Below are 17,895 nucleotides of genomic sequence, written 5' to 3'. Positions count from 1 at the left end.
AGTGTCTCTGAAAAGTCTGTGGAGGTTGGACGCTGATCATGCTGCTGCTACTGTGTATGTGCAGCAGCGGCGGCGGCGGCAGGGGGACAATGATGATGATGGGGCGTTCATGACAGAGGTGGGGCTGCCACGGAGACGACTCCCTGCAGTGGACCATAGTTCTTTGGCCCTTGGTGTCGAGAACCACTGGCACGTAGACAATGGCAGAAACAGAGATGCACACAGACACGCAGCAGCGCAGCCAGACACGTAAATACACGGGCACATGTTGAGAGCCAGCAGATATACACAGAGACGAGAGACAAACACACAGAGGGCTTGACTTTCAATATTGTGGGTGCCTCGATGTGCATAAAAGTAATGCGCACAAAATATAATTTACTGGATGATGGGCTGCTTTAATCCAATACCAGCACTTGAACTTTCAATCTTCCTAATTTGAGTAAAAATATCGTGCCACTCGGCTACACACAGTGTATATAAAATATACAGTGTATGTACAATACACAATGTACAATACACAGTGTATGTATAATACACAATGTACAATACACAATGTATAATACACAGTGTACAATACACAGTTTACAATACACAGTGTACAGTACACATTATACATACACTGTGTATGTATAATACACAATTTACAATATACAGTGTATGGACAATACACTATATAAACAGACATTGTGAAAAATATGTTTTAATGCAGTTCATTTGATACACTGTTGCTGCATGAAAGACTGTTTTCAGGATGTGTCCCCAATACTTTAATTAAATCCGACACACCCCACAATTCGGACCGAGATGCACAATTTCGGTTGATCGGAAAGTTCCCAACATGTAATATGGTGATTGACATCACTTCCATGGAATAACTTCCAAGAATTTCCAGTCAAAAGTGTCGCCACGTGATGTCAATTTGACAAGTGATATCATATTTGCTTAAATTATTTACATGAAAAATATTGTCTTACCGACTGGACGATTAATATTTAAAGATTTAAAATAACATTTGAACCTTATGGCTGGACCCCGGAGTCCCATAAGCTCCGGCTCTCGCATAAACATGAAATTATAATGTAAACAAAAACTTTGCTCTTTTTCACCAAAGGGTTTGAAGGATGGTGGAAAGTATTGTCTTGTTTAAACTATGCTTTTAAAACTGAAAACTACTTATCTGCAGTACCTCTATTTAAATGCACTATCCGAAAAATAATTTACACCCCTCTGTCAATCATCGTGTTTCTCAGTGTGGATTTGTGAACACACTTTGTAAACAGTACATAAAATAGTACGCCTTTTCAATGCGCTGTTCATATTGTAACAAGCGTTTCTACCAATGTTACTCTACAGAGTAGTGGGTCGCCACTCCTCTTATCCGCGTTGATACGAGCGGTATGTGGGGACTATGGTTTAACCGCAAAAATAAAACCTGTCTGCACAGATGCATGCGGACAAGAGAAGTATGATCAAAAAGGAGGAATTAACGGTGCAACGCATCTCATCTGTTAAATATCTGCAGGTAATAGGATTGTCATCGATTGATCGTGGCTGCAGACATTGGTAGGTCACAAATACGGCAATAATGAAGATAAGAGAGCAGCTTCACTGTATTATGATAAATAAAGGACTTAAGTCTGAGCAGCTTTGGATAAGGGGCCGATCATAAATGACGTCACGCACCTGGGGGGGTGGGGGTAGACATTTGTGACGATGTGTGACGATGGGGGGGGGGGTTTGAGAAATGTGACGTCACATCAAAATGCGCAACTTTAAATAAATATAGACAACACGTTCTACTTAATTAAATAGACTTTTTAATAAATGTTTTCTCCTACAACATCAGAGTGCAGCGCCACATTAAATACGCACTACAATGACAATAGTTTAAAGCGATTTGAAGCATGTTTTATTTTTTGTGGGGTGGGGGGCAGAGCTTTGTGACGTCATTTGAGGGGGGGGTCTGACTTTGTGACGTCGTGTGACGAAGGGGGGGGGGGGTCAAAAATCGTACAAAATCGCGTGACGTCATTTATGGACGGCCCCTAAGATCCTGCCCATACCCTACCCGAGCTTGGAGTGCATTCGTCCTCACCGCTGCGCTTGGACGAACGACACGGCAACAGAATGATCCGCACCATAAATTAAATTAATAACGATTTTGACTTCCGTTTATTCTTGGACCCCAGGGTCTCGCCATGAGGTTAATGTAATGTAGTGCATAACCAATGAGCCATTCAAGTCGAGTATTTGTAAATCTGACAAAAAATATTAAACGAATCCAAAATGGAACCCAGAAATCTCAAAATCTGACATCCTAACAAATTAAATCCGAAACTCATCTCTAGAATATACCGCATTGTAAGCGTACACACGTAAACGTATATCAATCAGGAAAAGCAGTCTGCCAGAAATACTGTCAGCCAAAGACTGCCAGACATCTCAGATTCTGATTTACGTGCTCCCTGGAGCAAACGTGGATGGCTTGAAATGCAGACCCACGCACACCCTTTATTCCACACACACACACCGCTTCCCACCCGCTGCGATTTCAACGGCTGTGCATTAGCGCCGCCGTGCAATTTGCCAGCAATGACAATCCGTCAAAACTGACAGAAGCCGAGATGGCTCGGTGGCTTCAGGAGACAATGCCCCGGCTCTAAACCGCCACCACTGAACAGGAATTCAAATCTGGGCCATCCAGCCTCAAGATACAATCACGTTCCCAACTTAGCCAGTTGAGAATCTCAAAGTCATGACCATTCGCTGTGCTGTAAGGCATGATTTCAATGTTAATGTTTATAAAATCAGTCTCCTTGCAGCTCTGAAGGTGAAAATGTGTTGAATGTAAAGGAACTCGAGAAGTATCTCTGTGGTGTAATTTGGGCAGTGGTATAATTTACATTTAAATACGTTATTTCACTACGTTGTAATCGGTCATTTTTTATTTGTATATAAATTACAAAGTGGATTAATTTACGGGGCAGTAGGTGCCCTGTGTATGTAAGGGTGGCACTGCTTAGGGCTGAACGATTTGGGGAAAATATCTAATTGCGATTTTTCTGACAGATATTGCGATTGCGATTTGATTTGCAATTAAAATGTTTTAAGTCAAGCTTCAGTTCAATATTCACTGTGTAATAGATTAAAAACATGTGATGGAGCATTACCACATTATACCATCAAAATATGAACTGCTAATGCAAAGATGAGAACTTAAAATATATTAATTGCTTCCAACATGTTTTTCTAAATGTTTTAATTATAATAGAACAATCAAACATAGAACAATTGTTAAGTTAAATAAATGCATTTATAATAATAATAAACAATAAAACAATTCCAATAAGAAAGTAATAGGACTTTTAAAATCGCAAAAAATCGCAGCCTTTGCGATTTGCTAATCGCATTGTTTGAAATTGCGATTTCGATTTGAAATCGATGAATCGTTCAGCCCGAGCAATGCTGTCTGGGTCGGGCCTTTTAAACTGAGGTGACTTCACCTATGAAGGAGATAAGTTTAACTATAACATTCCAGAAAAGGCAAAATATGTGGATTGGACACATTCTCTGAGTTGAAATCTCCATGAAAGAAGTTCAGTTGTGAATGTGACTGGGTACTTCTACAATGCATTGCCTGAGTGAGCAGGCTGATATCAAGTGGACAAAACGCCTGTGACTTCGTGGGCAGGAATAGACTATTGTATGCCTATGGCATGGCCTAGATTTGAACAGTAATTTAAAATCAAGGCCATGCCATCTTCGAGTCTCATGTTCTTTTTATTCATAGTCTCTTAACTGCAGCAGACATTAAAATAAACGAATTTGTTGAGAAAATAAATCGGTTTAATGTATGTGCATGTGCTGTAGACTGTAGGGCATTGCCAGGGCCAAACATTTGAGGCAGTTACAGTCACCTCGAGTGACCCCAATCGGCTTGCAGTATGTCAGGAGATGCATTACGCTTGATTACACGTTCCCAAATAGTACAATGAGTGCATGTAATACATTGAAATTGCATTCTCATGTATAAAAACAATGTCAATCCATTTCAAATGGCTTCATAAAGGCATGATAAATGCCCCTGATTATGTATCTCATTCGATTTAATGACAACGTGTCCCATGCGTGTTGTACGTATTTTTTACTCATGGAAATTGTAGAACAGTAAAATGTTGTGGGTGTGGAGCGGTGTGAATGGCTAGCTCACTGCACTGTGAACCCAAACACCCGAGTTTGCTTCCCACCGGTAACACCATGACCACGTGATGTCATTACATCCATCATGCTGTACAGCTGAGTTTATATTTATGGTGACCATATTTCTAACTACGTGACTTTATCGAAAGAACTAAAGAGTATGGATTCCTGCAGTCACGAAAGCTTCAAATCAAGATTACACACAAGCTGTCGCCATTATATACACATACACAATATAACTCAGAATATAATCCATAATTTCCAAACCTGGTATAATGTAGTGTATGTTGAACTTCTTTCGCACCGTAAACAGCCAACCGTGCTTATTGGAGGTGTGTGAGGACAACAAACTAAACAAAAGCAGTTTGAAATAAATTACTTTTCAACCAAGATTCAAAAGTGCTTAGCTCCCGTGGCCTTCATTTTTTTTGTTGAAAAATTACAAACATTCGAAAGTTAGTTTATTGTTTTAATAACCAAAACCAGAACACAACAGCCAGTAAAGCCATCTATCGCTAAAACAAATACGCCGTACCTGTTACGAGAAAGACATTTTTTCGAGTTGTTAAAATGTTAATATGTTAGTTCCTAACGCAGTAACCAGTGTCCGCACCGCAGAGAGTGCGATGTGCAAACAGCGACGCAGAGATTCCCAACGATCAGACGGACGGACGCTGTACTCCACCACACTGCGCGGCCTTGAACTACATTCTCAAACGTTTACTGGACGAGACCGAAAGTGCGCAACATCGCCCGGTTGCGGCGAAGGTCACCGTGGTGATTTCATGCCAACATCTCTTGCCATGATACCCTCCACCGGCCGACAAGACTGTCACATTGCCAAAGATGTTGTTTATATGCGGCCAATGTATGGATCAGATTCTGAGCGATGCGGCTCCTCCTCCTTACCGCTGGCTGAAGGATGTTCACGACTTGAATGATCACCGCCTTCTTCGTATGGCTGAATTGTGATTTTCACATTGGGGTGGTTGCGCCAAGATGATTGCGCTAAGGAGGAGCGGAATTTAAAATCAACGTTCGACTTTTCACTCCCAACTGCTTTGAGCTTCATGGGGTCGTGAACTCGTCACAAACTTGTCAGGTGGAGGAGGTTTAATAACAATTTCTTTTTTAAAAAGCTACCACCAATGGTGTGGTCTCTCCCAAAAACAAACACGGCTCACTGAGACGGACAAAACCCCCATGTACGTTTAAGGTTAAGTATACACAGTATTAAGAACATGGCAGCGTTTTCTTTTTAAAATCGGGAATGTAATCAGAGCAGAGGAAATGCTGGTTTTCATCCACACAAACGTTAGGTACTTGTATTTTCTCAAATTTATTCTGAACGCCACTGACAAGTTTCTACATAAGCTGCATGAAGCGAACTGAACGCAAACATCGTCACAACGAGCTCAACGCAAGCATCGCATACGAGGGCACGAGAGGGAGAAGACAGAGGGCAATGGAAACCAACGTCTCTCTCTCTGGAAATACATTTGGTTGTATTGTGTGAGACACAACAAATAACGGCACAACAACAGTTCCACGTGTTTATGTTACATGTTTTGTATAAAGCATATTGCATTTTTAAATGCGATACACTTTTTTTTCTGTCCATGAAAGCAACATTCGATCAAGGTATCATGAGATTTGTGCTTTCTTTCTCAGCAGGTCATCGAATGGAATTCGAAAGGCCAGACTTTGGATTTTGGTCAAAGGACCAAGGGTGACGATAGGATTGAGTTTTATTTCACTGAAGTTAATCAGGGTGTCAGTCTAGCAAACGTACTACCAGTACATAAAATAACCATTCCATGAGGTATACAACACAGCACCTGATTCAATATGAATTCATATTAAACCTAAGCACTATACTGTAAACAGAGTTCTAAATGTCTAGCACGTGGCAGGCTTCCGCGGCCAATATTATTCATAGCAGGTTTTTTTGGGATGAGATTGCGTAAATATATCAATGTGTTGTTAAACCCGCCACCACCCGACACAGCCCACTAGCAAGGTTTGTCAAGTAAACAAATCTGGCTATCGCCTGAAGCTAGTTGTAATTACTAGTGAAACATCGTACTCAGATTGTAAATGTTGTGGCTTGGCCCTCTCCAACATACCGGTGTGCTGTACTAGGAACGAATTGGCCACGTTCTGTTTACGTGACAAACCTTCACTAATTGGCTGTGTCGGGTGGTGGCGGGTTTAACGACACATTTATATATTTACACGATCTAACCCCAAAAAACCCCCTGTATTATGGAGAATTCGAAATATATACACGGATACATTTATAGATGCACCACTTGATTTCTCATGACCCTCTTTGTAATTTACACACAAGACTTGTTTTCATTAAGGGGCAGTCTATAAATGGATCACAGTATATGTATATACAATGTGAGTGAGGGATACAGCATTGTCGTCCTTGGGTTTAAGCAGACCACGGGAGACACGGCCAAATATATTTTATTACAACCAATGTACTCATTTTAAAACAGGCACCTGACGGATGGACACACACCAAGTCACTGGGGTTTGCGTCTAGGTGACCTTTAACCTCTCTAACATTCCACCCTCGGCTGTGTCACCAAGCAGCTCCATGGCATGACAAAAGCGAGTCGAAGCAGAACTCAATGGACCCTCTGGGTTGGACGGGGTCCCGAAGTTTACAGAGAGTTCTCTTCCCAATACCATCTGGTAATCCAGCGGTATTTGTTGAACAGGTCTGACATAAACAGAATCTTTCTTTAGACCGGAAGAATCCGATGAGCTGTGAAGCTCTTTTCTCACACAGCTGCCAGTAGGGGCGGGTCAGCTGGTTACAACAGTGAACAATACAACACACGATTGGAGTGCAAAATACAGTAAAGGTACGCAAATCACTAATAGTAAATAAAGTACTTGCTCTGGTTTCGGCCCAGTAACCCAGTCCAGATGTGCTCGCTAAAACACGTGCTGCTTGATAACCGTGGTCTAGAAAGCCAATAGGCTGATGGAAAACAACAGATTTGGTATTTAAATGCGAAGTTCTGCTGAAATTTGCTTTACCCACAATGATCTAAGGCAACACAACGCCTTTGTGTCAGAACAAGCAAATCCATAATGGGCTTCACGAAGCGTTATGGATAACCAATAATTTAATGACAACTCTGTCAAAATTATGAATGACACTATCTAATGATGCACACATTAAATGTATTGAACTCTCTTTCATAACTGTATATATATATTATCACAGACTATTCAAGGTTCGAGTTACTGGAGTATATATATATCCTCAGCAATAATGGGGGTTTCACATTTTTCTGTGTTCCTTACCCAGAAAAGTATGTGTTATGCAAGATGTGAAATAAGCAAATTTGAAAGTTTAGTAGAACAATGTGTTCTGCTAGAAAGGTACTGGAAACTAAAATTAGGTATGACATAAATCACCCTTGCAGCCAATGGTACCCACGGAATATTACTGAGCAGATGGCATACACATCCATATGTATTTATATTGGGTCGTACCACGATATTTCCCCTATGTGTTTTAACCCCCAGTTTTATCCGGATTGTGTTATCGGTGTAACGTGATGGGGTTTTTGTGGTCCCAGTCATTGGTGACTGGACTGAGACCATCGATCCGCCACACTTGAGAACCCAGATGAAACTAAAAACGAAACAATTTTTTTAAAACTCTTTGGTTCTTTCAGTAAAGTCAAGTAGGTATAAAACATAAAATAAAAATTCAATCACGACGTTTCGATCGCAACACACGCGACCGCCATCAGGTGGAACCGATACAGCAGGACAACTGCTGATTTATCTACCCACGTGACTTTGCCGAAAGAACCAAAGAGTATGGATCCCTGCAGTCACGAAAACTTCAAATCCATAATTTATATTTTTATTCTAACAGGCTTTATAGCTCTTTTTCAAAAGCGACCTGGCAATCAAAAATAACAGCTCAACGAAGTGGCTCATCACGTGGAAATTCATAGCAGCCAAATACTCTAAACACACGTTTCGAAACGTGGAGGGAAAAAACCGGAGGGCCCAGAGAAAATCCACGCAACCACGAGGAGAGAGACACGCAAACGACAAATATACAGCAGCAGGCGCCATGGTCGCGATCGAACCCACGACGTCCTGTATACCAGGCGAGGTAGTTAACATCTCGCCACTGTGGCGCCCCACCGAGACTTATTTGGCAGAGGCACTGCATATGGTGATGAGACACGTGCCTCACAGCAGACGAACCTGGGTTCGATTCTTGACTCGGTCGCCTTCATGTGTACATTCTCTCCCCCTTGTGCATGGGGTTCCTCCGGATTCTCTCGTTTCTTTACGTAGCTAAGAGCCTAGAATGTAAATGGTGTTGGACAACACATCCCAATGCAGGACCCTGCTGGAAAAAAGTCTTCAGACTCAAGTGTGGCTTCCCTTGGTATATAAGCCATATGGTCCAGGATTACATGCCTAGTCCCACGTCGATCTGTATAGTCTGGTATTCGCGCGTTTTGAAAATAATAATTAGTCTGGAAGACGCTGCCATGGTGTGATGGTTAGCACACTGGACATGCACCCCATAGGTCGTCACTGCTATTTAAATCTCCCGGTCTGGCAGAAACAATTGTCACGGCCGCTTGTGGTGGGGTAAAGTGCGGGTACTTTGATCTCTTCTAAGACGTCTGCCAAGCCTAGAAAGAGTAGGCCAAGATTCCCTGGAGAGGGGATTTCTAGACATCCCTCTGGGGGCAGGGGTCAGCAACCAAAATAACAAGATAATTCTTTTTCGAATTCGGTAAAAAGAAACCTCAACAATTCAAGAGCCGCAATGCACTGTGTGGTGAATACGAGATGGTGGTCCTTAATAAAGAACGTCACGAAGCAGTCCGTCAAGAGCCACATGCGGCTCTGGAGCCGCGGGTTGCCGACCCCTGGTCGAGTGGAAGCCCTTCCGTCAGCGGTGGCGTGAGCGGGCGATTACAGGGCTGCGCCTTTACCGACTATCATGAGCCTCCACCTCGCTGGCGCAGCGCAGTACGTGCCGTACAATCCAACCATTGGTTACATTGCAGGAGCTCACTCACGGGCAGCAGATGGGTTGTTACTTTTCACGCGCGCACCAGCGACGTTTTCTGGAATTCAAGCCGGCAGCTTGCTCATCAGGCGCACCGACGTGCTTGGAATTCAGTCCACAACATTTGCGCAGCTGTTCATGTCGGCCTAACTTCATCCATGGCGTGCAGCAACGTGTATCAGCGTGGGATCCGCTGTTAGGATACGAGAGCTGCACCACCACGAGGCAGAACTTGCACGAGATGTTAACTCCCTCGCCTGGTATTCAGGAGGTTGTGGGTACGATCCCGACCCTGACGCCTGCTGCTGTATATTTGGAGTTTTTCACGATCTCCCCGTGATCGTGTGGATGTGTCTCCGGGCCCTCTGGTTTTTCCTCCTTTCACATTGAGAAACAACGCGCATCTTCTTGGTTCTTTCGGTAAAGTCACACTTTCGGTAAAGTCACACTTTACCGAAAGATCCAAGAAGATGAATCCCTGCAGTCATAAAAGCTTTAAATCGAAAAACAACGTGCATTTAGAGCATTGTATATTACGGCTAGTTTACATGTTATATTGTACACTTATTCACAATTTTACATACTTTAGCCCCTTAGTATTAGTTAGACTTTGTAATTTTAGTATAGTTAGACTGTATACCACTTATTTAAGTTTTAAGATTCCTACATGTTGAATGTATGCACCTTCCGGCCATAGTAAATTCCTTGTCTGTGCAAACTTTCATGGCGAATAAAACCCTTTCTGATTCTGATTTATAATTCTGATTTGGCTGCTATACATTTCCATGTGTTCGCCGAGCTATAATTTGTGGCCTGTTCGCTTCTAGAAAAATAAAACATAGTTTAGTATAGTTTACGAGTGGCGTGAGATGGTCTAACAGCGGCGTGAGAATGGGATATTGGGTTAGGCTTGAGTGCGAGCAATTCTGCCAATGGATCGATGCAAATTTAATTTGACAAGCAGACTCTCCTTCCATATTTTCATCTGCGGTCATTGACTCTCCTGCAATGGCGCCACGCAGTGCTGGCCAGACCCAGTTGAGAGGAATTCTGCTCAAGGGCATCACAGCCCACCTGAGACAAGGCGTCGTGGAAGCGACGCCTGCGCTGCTATTATAACCAAGGGCCCTCCAACTCCCAGTGAATATGCCGCGGCATGCGACCACATTTTGCCTCAACAAATGCGAATCCTCGCATTAAGTTGAATATAAAATAAGTCCATTAACTAGGTGAAAGCTCGTGATTGTTTCTCAAAGTGGACTTGGGTGCCTTCGTTATGTATGGAGCGTTATTACGTTATTGAATATTGACTTTAATTTTCTTCTCGGGAGGCTAGGGCACTTTTAAAAATTCAAAATTTTTCGAAACATTTCAACCGTGTCCCGTGTGTACATTCACTACACAAGTATATACGCGATGCAATTTGAATGCCAACCAAAGTATAATCTCGAAATAGTGCCGTGCGCAGATTCAGCTTGGTAAATATTTATTAACATATTTGTTTAACTTCAACTTCATGCAGTCTTTCTACTGCCTGGATGTTTGCGGTTGTGCGGTACAGCTCTCCGGTACGTTTTTGGGCCGTACCACGTGTTATTTGACACGACGTCCGACGTTTCGCTCAACATTCTGGTACCTTCCCAACGAAATAAATGGGTTTCCAGCGTATGGCACGCAACGTCTTTTGATTGTTACAATCCTGAAGAAGCTCCCAGGATGTGGAGCGAAACGACGGACATCGTGCTGTGTAACAGCGCACTTGGGAGAGTTGAGGCCAGCTTGTTAACTTGTGTAGAGTCTGTCCTCCTGTAACGCGGTTGTTGCGTTCCTGAAGAACACCGCATTATGGGAAAATTGCGTTAAAATAAATAACATATAATATACGGTAAAGCACAGTCCGCGATAACGCGTGAGATGCGTACGCAGGCTGAGCAAAGACTGAGGCGCGTGGGTAGCAGCTAGAAGTATCCAGCAGCATCCCAACGCCTTGCGTGATGACGCTACGCCGAGGCAGCTGGACAAACTGCTTACTCCTACTCGTGCGGAGTAGGTGTGGTCACTCAATCGCGCTAAATCCAATTCGCATCCGCGTTATAAAACTGTGTTCCCTGATACATTCATCGCGTTATATCAAATTGGCGTTATGAGAACACGCAGCGTTATCGGAAAACAGACTGTATAAGTTGTCCTCCGCTCGGTTACGTGATCATCCAGACCTCCTAGAGCCAATTGCACTATAGCCTGATCATTGAGGTGGGTGTGTGTGTGTGTGTCAAATATGACCGCAACCAAAACAAACACTTTAAATATGCTCTTTGGTTCTTTCGGTAAAGTCACGTAGAAATAAATTAATTTAAATAATAATAGAATACGATGTTTCGATTGCAACACAAGCAACCATCATCAGGTACAAATGAATGAGAGAACAAACATAGTAAACTTGGAAATATAATGCAATACAACACAGAGAGTCGGCCAACAAAATAGTCAACACCCCACCTGGCTTATTACGTTCTTCCAAAGATTGCTAAATTTGAGAGCGAGACAAAACATAGACACGGAGACACACAGACAGACACACAAGCAGAGAGAGAGACACACACAAAGGCACAAAGACTTTACCGAAAGAACCAAAGAGTAATTCCTGCAGTCAGGAAAGCTTCGAATCTAGTTTAGATATGCCATGTTAAAATTACGTGGAGTAAACTAACGATGGCTATTTTCGAAAGCCCAATGTGGATTCGTTTGCCCTGTGCAATATGGTAATTTTCAGTAAATAAACTTCAATTGGCGTAATATAATATGTGCAGAAAGAAACCTATTACAAAGCGCAAAATCAAAATAAGTCACTTGAAACAGAGAAGCACTAAAGTTTGTGCTTGACGTATGCAGCATGCCCATAAATTACACACACACATTAAATGAAACAATGTGCACCGTTATTTGCAAACGTTTGTAAACAAAGCTGTTCTTAAATAATTATCACGTAGATAAGCAATTGGGATTTTGCGTCTGCCTGTTATTCATTCGCTCATCTTATCAAGTAACACTCAGGATAAACTCAAAATGAAACCAACAGCTCCTGTGTTTTGAATCAGAGGGCGAAATCATGTTCAGAAGTGCACTTTGCTCATCGCTCCAGAGGTTTGACAGATGTGTCATGATTCAGTTTTGAGACTTTTAAGACACCAGGGCCTCGACTTTCAAGCAATGCCAACTACGTCATTTGTGGAACTACACGGGAGCCCAGCGAGAAGCTACACCGTTGTCTTCTTATATATTCAAGACAAGCTCGTGACAGTCATTGACTGTTATTAATTTTACGTTTGCAAACGAGTTTTTACCTTCGACTAGTTTGGGTGGTTCACCCGCGGCATCCTGTTGCCGAGCCGCCGTGCACGATTGTGATTCGTTTCCATTTCCCTTCTTCGTTATGTATTTTTATTTATTTTTATTGCGACCTGTAATGTTTGCCAGGGAACCGATGCTTTTTGTTGACGAATCCCGATTCAAGAGCGTCTTTGCTCACAGGGTACTTCAAAATAAACTTAAAACAGAAATGTTGATTATTTGACGGGGGCATTTAAGGTCACCGTGCGGAACACCACACAACGTGGCAATCCTCCGTTATTGTTGTTATTGTTGTTGCCGGGCAGCTGCACGAATCAATAACTGGCAACTCTTTGTGGATGGGCGCATTCGTGAGACACATGGGACATAGGTTCGATTAGTACCCGCACCTCCGATGGGCACGGTTGGCTACGTACGGCGCGAAAGAAGTTCAACACACGTACGCGGATAGTCCATAAACGTGGCCTAAATGCAATAGTCGTGCCCTAGCCACTCCGCTGAATGGACAGCTTTGTCGCCAGTCTCAATACTCCCGGCGTAGTCGCTGTTGCGACTCGCATTGTCGTATGTGGTGTGCCTCTTTAACTGGGGAGATGAGCAATTTCGGTACAGCGTTAATTTGCAACAGAGGACATGTACATTATTAATTCTCAGGTCTTGATGTACTTAAGTGTTTTGTCTACACATTAAATAACAATATCAACATTCACATTTTCTTGAAACAGATACATCGATTTTTTTTACATAACACATTGTTGCATTACTTTGAATGCAATTAAAAAACAAAAATAACAAAAGCGTGTTCAGTTGTATTTTGGCAATGCATTTTTGTGTTGTAACACTTCTCCAACACACGAGCATATCTGAGAAGTTAAGTTGTGAGAGTTGAAGGGGAATTGCTTCAATGTTGCAGCGATTTCAAGAGGAAAGTTTCAAAATTCATACGCTCAGTTTGTGCCATTCCTGGCAACGGAATGGAATGGTCAGATAAGTAATGAAGAGAAGTGTTCACGACAACAAAGACTGTGGACGCCAAATCCGTTTGCTCTTGCGCTGAACAGAGTGGCTCGCGTCTTTAAGCGATGGGACACAGGGCCGCCGTGCTCTCTCAGGCCCAGCAATGATTCGTCATCGAGCGATCCGCCTGCTCCCACATTTTAAGCAGGAGCCACATCACTCCAACAGAGCAAACACAACGTATCCTCAAAACAAATTACAGTCATAACACATTTTTTATTTTAAAGGTTTCTGGATTGTTTTGGATGAGTTTTTTTGGTTCATGATGTACTCTAATTGACTACAAAGCGGAGGACTGCGATGACTTTAGATTTGCAACGACAACCAATGAAGCCACACGTGGTCCAGCAGAGTCATATCCACCCAATCTGTCGTAGGCCACTGGATGGGTTGTTGTTGTTGTCAACCACAATGTTTATTGTGGGGGGGGGGGTATTCCACGCTGACCCATTGGAGGTGATATTGCACAAGCGGTGGGGGGAAGGTGTCACGCGGTGCCTGGTCCCTGGGCCACATCGGGTGGTGGGGGGCAATGCTCCACGCAGTTACCTTGAATGCGTGACGCGCCATTGGCGCGGCGAAGCCAACGCTGGGATGTGAAGCTTTCCACGCACCACACATTTCTTCGCCGCAGATCGGCCAACAGAGCTTTGTGGCAAGCATTCAGATTGTCCAAATTTTCACGACAAGGCCAGCAAACGACGTGCTACGCTTGCCAACAAAGGCACAGCATCGGTAACGTCTGCGCACATGTTTGCCGTGAGTTGCTTTTAAAGGTTCCCTTAGGAAATGTGTCTACGGTTGAGGATAATTGAATTTAAAAGCAGCGGCGAACAAACTAAACTTACGAGCAGGTATCGCTAGCGAGGCCTCTAAACAGCCAGGCTCCAAAAAATGTCCGCCATTTCCTCTGAGCAGACAATTGCCATCAAAAATACACGTGTTCAAATAAGGCAACACTCCAGAAGACTGCAGTGAATAAAATGGTGTTTTAACTGTGCTCATTCGGATGCAAAATGTACGACTTCAAAGGGTGTGGACAGGTCACGCAGCCGGAAACAAAATCCCATGGTGTTGGTAAAACTGTTGCCCGTCTCTATGTGTGTGCGGTTGTGGTGAAGTTTTACTCGTCGAGAATGGGTATTCAATAACCAGAATAGGCACTTTGTACTTACGAGTTGCTCTGCGTCAGCCTCAGGTGCAGCTCTGACCTTATCAATTCCCCGCTGCGCTATTGCTTCAAAGTTATGCACGTCGAGACTCGTCAGCTGGCATAAAGCCAGCAGGAATCAGCTGGGTTAGTGCCAATTCCATCTCCAGAATTAGTGTCAGTCCAATCCTAAGAGCTGTCTTCCCATGATTGACAACCACAAAACAGTTCAATGCCAAAATATCTGCCAGTTATGAAACAGAGAGGATGAACGCTTCCAAGATTTCCCGCGATCTCTCCTAAGGCCATCGCTGCCGCCCAGCGCACGTGCAGAGAAGGGTCTTTGCACGTGGCACCTGGGACCCACCGGGAACACAAGATGTCGCATGGACGGGGATAAAACGACAAATGCATCGCGCTATACCTTTGGTCCGCTATTGCTATGGACGCGCGGGTCGCTAGGTTCCTACTACTGACCGAGCATTGCCTCCTTTTGCGACGCGAAACGGCGAGCGCCAGGGCGCCGAATGACTCCGCCAGACAGAGCCGAGTGCGACTCTGAATGTGGTTCCGTGACATCGATTCCCGGAATTGGCTCCTTGCGCACGCCGCACACCCAACTCCGGGGGGGGGGGGGGGGGTCGCGAACAAAAAACGCCCAAAGTAGGAGGAGGGTCCTAGCCAGACACCACGAGTGAACACAGGACACGTACACGGCGCGTGATCGTCGCGCAACGGCCGAGACGGATGCCCGCCGCCCGCGTCACCGCAGGGGGCGGGGGGGGGGTGTCCATAAACGACATCGCTACCCACGGACCCGACCATATGCCCCCCCCCTCCACCCCCCCCCACAATGCGGTCCCCCGCCGCCGTTGCCACGATCGACCGCGGTAGCAAAGCGACGGCCTAAAACAGCAAAGCGACGCCGAAAGCGGCTACGGCCACGCCGCGGTTTGGCCGCGGTGGCGCCCGCCGGCCCGCCGGCTCGCCTGCCCGCGCCCGCCCACGTCTCACGCCGACCGGTTGTTGCCGTGGTGCAGCGGGATGATGAACACGGTGATGTCGTCGCCGGAGCCCAGCTTCTCGTTGGTGATGCGCCAGCCCTTTTCGCGCAGCACGCCGCGCGCCTTCATCACCAGCTCCTGCGATGCCAGCGTGTACCTGCCGGGCACAAAGACATCTTCACGGCGGCGCCTTCTGGCTGGCCATCGGACAAGGACGGTCACAGCATCGCGCGTTTTCAGATGCGCTTCTGCTGCCGTCTGGAATGCTCTTCCCTCCATTATTAGGAAGCCCCTGGAGCTATCGGCTTTCAAATCTAGATTGCAAATTTATTTATTTACAACCGATTGTGTCAAGTTTGTTGTCCTTCCCCTGCACCTCCGATTAGCATTGGCTACGTACGGTGCAAAAGAAGTTAAATATCTATACATAGCGTTTAACAGACTGTTGGGGTAAGTGCTGTCAAGCGAGCACATGTGAAGGCCGGCACAGCACGCCTGTCCGCCCATTTGTCACCCCAGTGCTGAAGTTGACACACTCTGCTGCTGCTGCTCATGGTTAATGGGACTGCATTAACCCTCACCGGGATTTGAACCTCCCAGTCTCAAGTCTACAGTGCTCGCCTGCCAGTCTCTCAGCCTGTTGGTCCGTTCTTTTTGTCCATCTGCCTGTGTGCCGAGGTCACTAGTTCGAAGCGAGGTAATAATCGGACAACTCCATGCTTCAATAAATAAAATGTCTAATTATTTTCCAGAACGGGCAGTTCAGCAGCAATGTCTCATCACGATTCCCTCACGGTGATGATCACGGGGGTCACCTCATTACCAACGAGACGCAGCGCACCTTGGAGACGCATTGGCCAAGGCTAACCTACGGCGACCCAGCGTAGAAAATACCATCCGAGACAAATTAGTTATTACACGTACAGATAATTGTAGGTCACGAGGCTATCACCGTTTTGTATATATAAAGAGATAGACATGCTTTCTTAATAGGATACAGCAAACCCTCTCTATCCACAAGGGTTACATTCTTGAAAACGCAGGAACCTTGTTCCGCAGGGAAAATTGGGGCGACGTTCCTGGTGCAAGGGAACGTTTAATAGCAATGACTATCATAAAAAAAATAACACTCTAACAAATGTATCTTTGAGGATGATGCCGATTTGACGACGATGGAGGTGGTGGTTGTGGTGGTGAGGAATTCAGGAGGATGACGCCTCAGGAGATGCAGGGTGTTTGATGATTACAACGCCGCACAGTCGTTATCATTCTAACACTCTGGGGGAGCGCTGGCCGCAATCACTTTGCCCGATTGCATTCGCGTCAGTCGACTCGTTTATACCGAAACGTATAAACGAGTCGGCTGTAAGTAGTACGCATGAAGCGAAAATGCACAATAGCGAGTTTGGAGCGGGATTACTGCGAGACTTGAGGACTAAGCGGGCAGCTGAGGCGACGTCCCTAATCTTCGCAGACAGCTTCAAGTGTAGTAACATTCTGCGTGCATCTCCCCAGTGTGGGTGGCCTGGCACTACGCACGCTCGCGAATACCGGAGTGTCGCGAATAGGGAATGAACACGCATTCAGTAACTCACGAATATGTGAAACTCGCGAATCCAAAACTCCACGCACAGCGCGGGTTTGACTGTATTTTTAATGTACAACATTTATATTTTATTGTTATGGGACTCAACAAAACCTGTGATATTAACCTCACTAAGAGATAGAAAAAATCACCTGAGTAAGTAACCAGGCTTGGCTTGGTTGGTGCCAAACACATTTCTGGGCTGCCCAGTGTGGATCGAACGATGAGGCACACACTGCTGGTCTATGGCCGGGTACGTGTTTAAGTGTTTACATATTGGTAGTTAGAAAGGAATCCTTGTTCAAGTTAAACAAGCCAAACCCTCTCAAGGTCTCATCAGAAGCAAGTGGCCATTTGATGACGAGAGGGAAATTTCCATATTTATGGATTTATTTATACAACACCCAAAATCTGCTGAAAAAAATGCGCACCATTATTATTTGTTTCCACGGCACAGCCAAGTTACGAAGGACATTTCCATTTCCGCACAACTTATTTCCAACTGGGATAA

General features: G+C 44.6%; 1 protein-coding gene across 1 annotated transcript in view; it reads right to left on the bottom strand.

The window, feature by feature from the left end:
• Positions 1–4,509: 4,509 nt before the first annotated feature.
• The window catches only part of LOC133351796 (protein phosphatase 1H-like), a 77,324-nt gene continuing 63,938 nt past the window's right edge, over positions 4,510–17,895 (bottom strand). Inside the window, exon 9 of the mRNA XM_061567330.1 lies at positions 4,510–15,956. Coding sequence (XP_061423314.1) covers positions 15,806–15,956 — 151 coding nt within the window. The 3' untranslated portion in view covers positions 4,510–15,805. The remainder of the gene's footprint in view (positions 15,957–17,895) is intronic.

This window comes from Lethenteron reissneri, chromosome 38 (assembly GCF_015708825.2).
Source record: "Lethenteron reissneri isolate LAM-NWPU_2019-01 chromosome 38, ASM1570882v1, whole genome shotgun sequence".
Classification (NCBI taxonomy): domain Eukaryota; kingdom Metazoa; phylum Chordata; class Hyperoartia; order Petromyzontiformes; family Petromyzontidae; genus Lethenteron; species Lethenteron reissneri.
The sequence above is the reverse complement of the archived record's forward strand: the minus strand, read 5'-3'. Positions and strand labels throughout refer to the sequence as shown.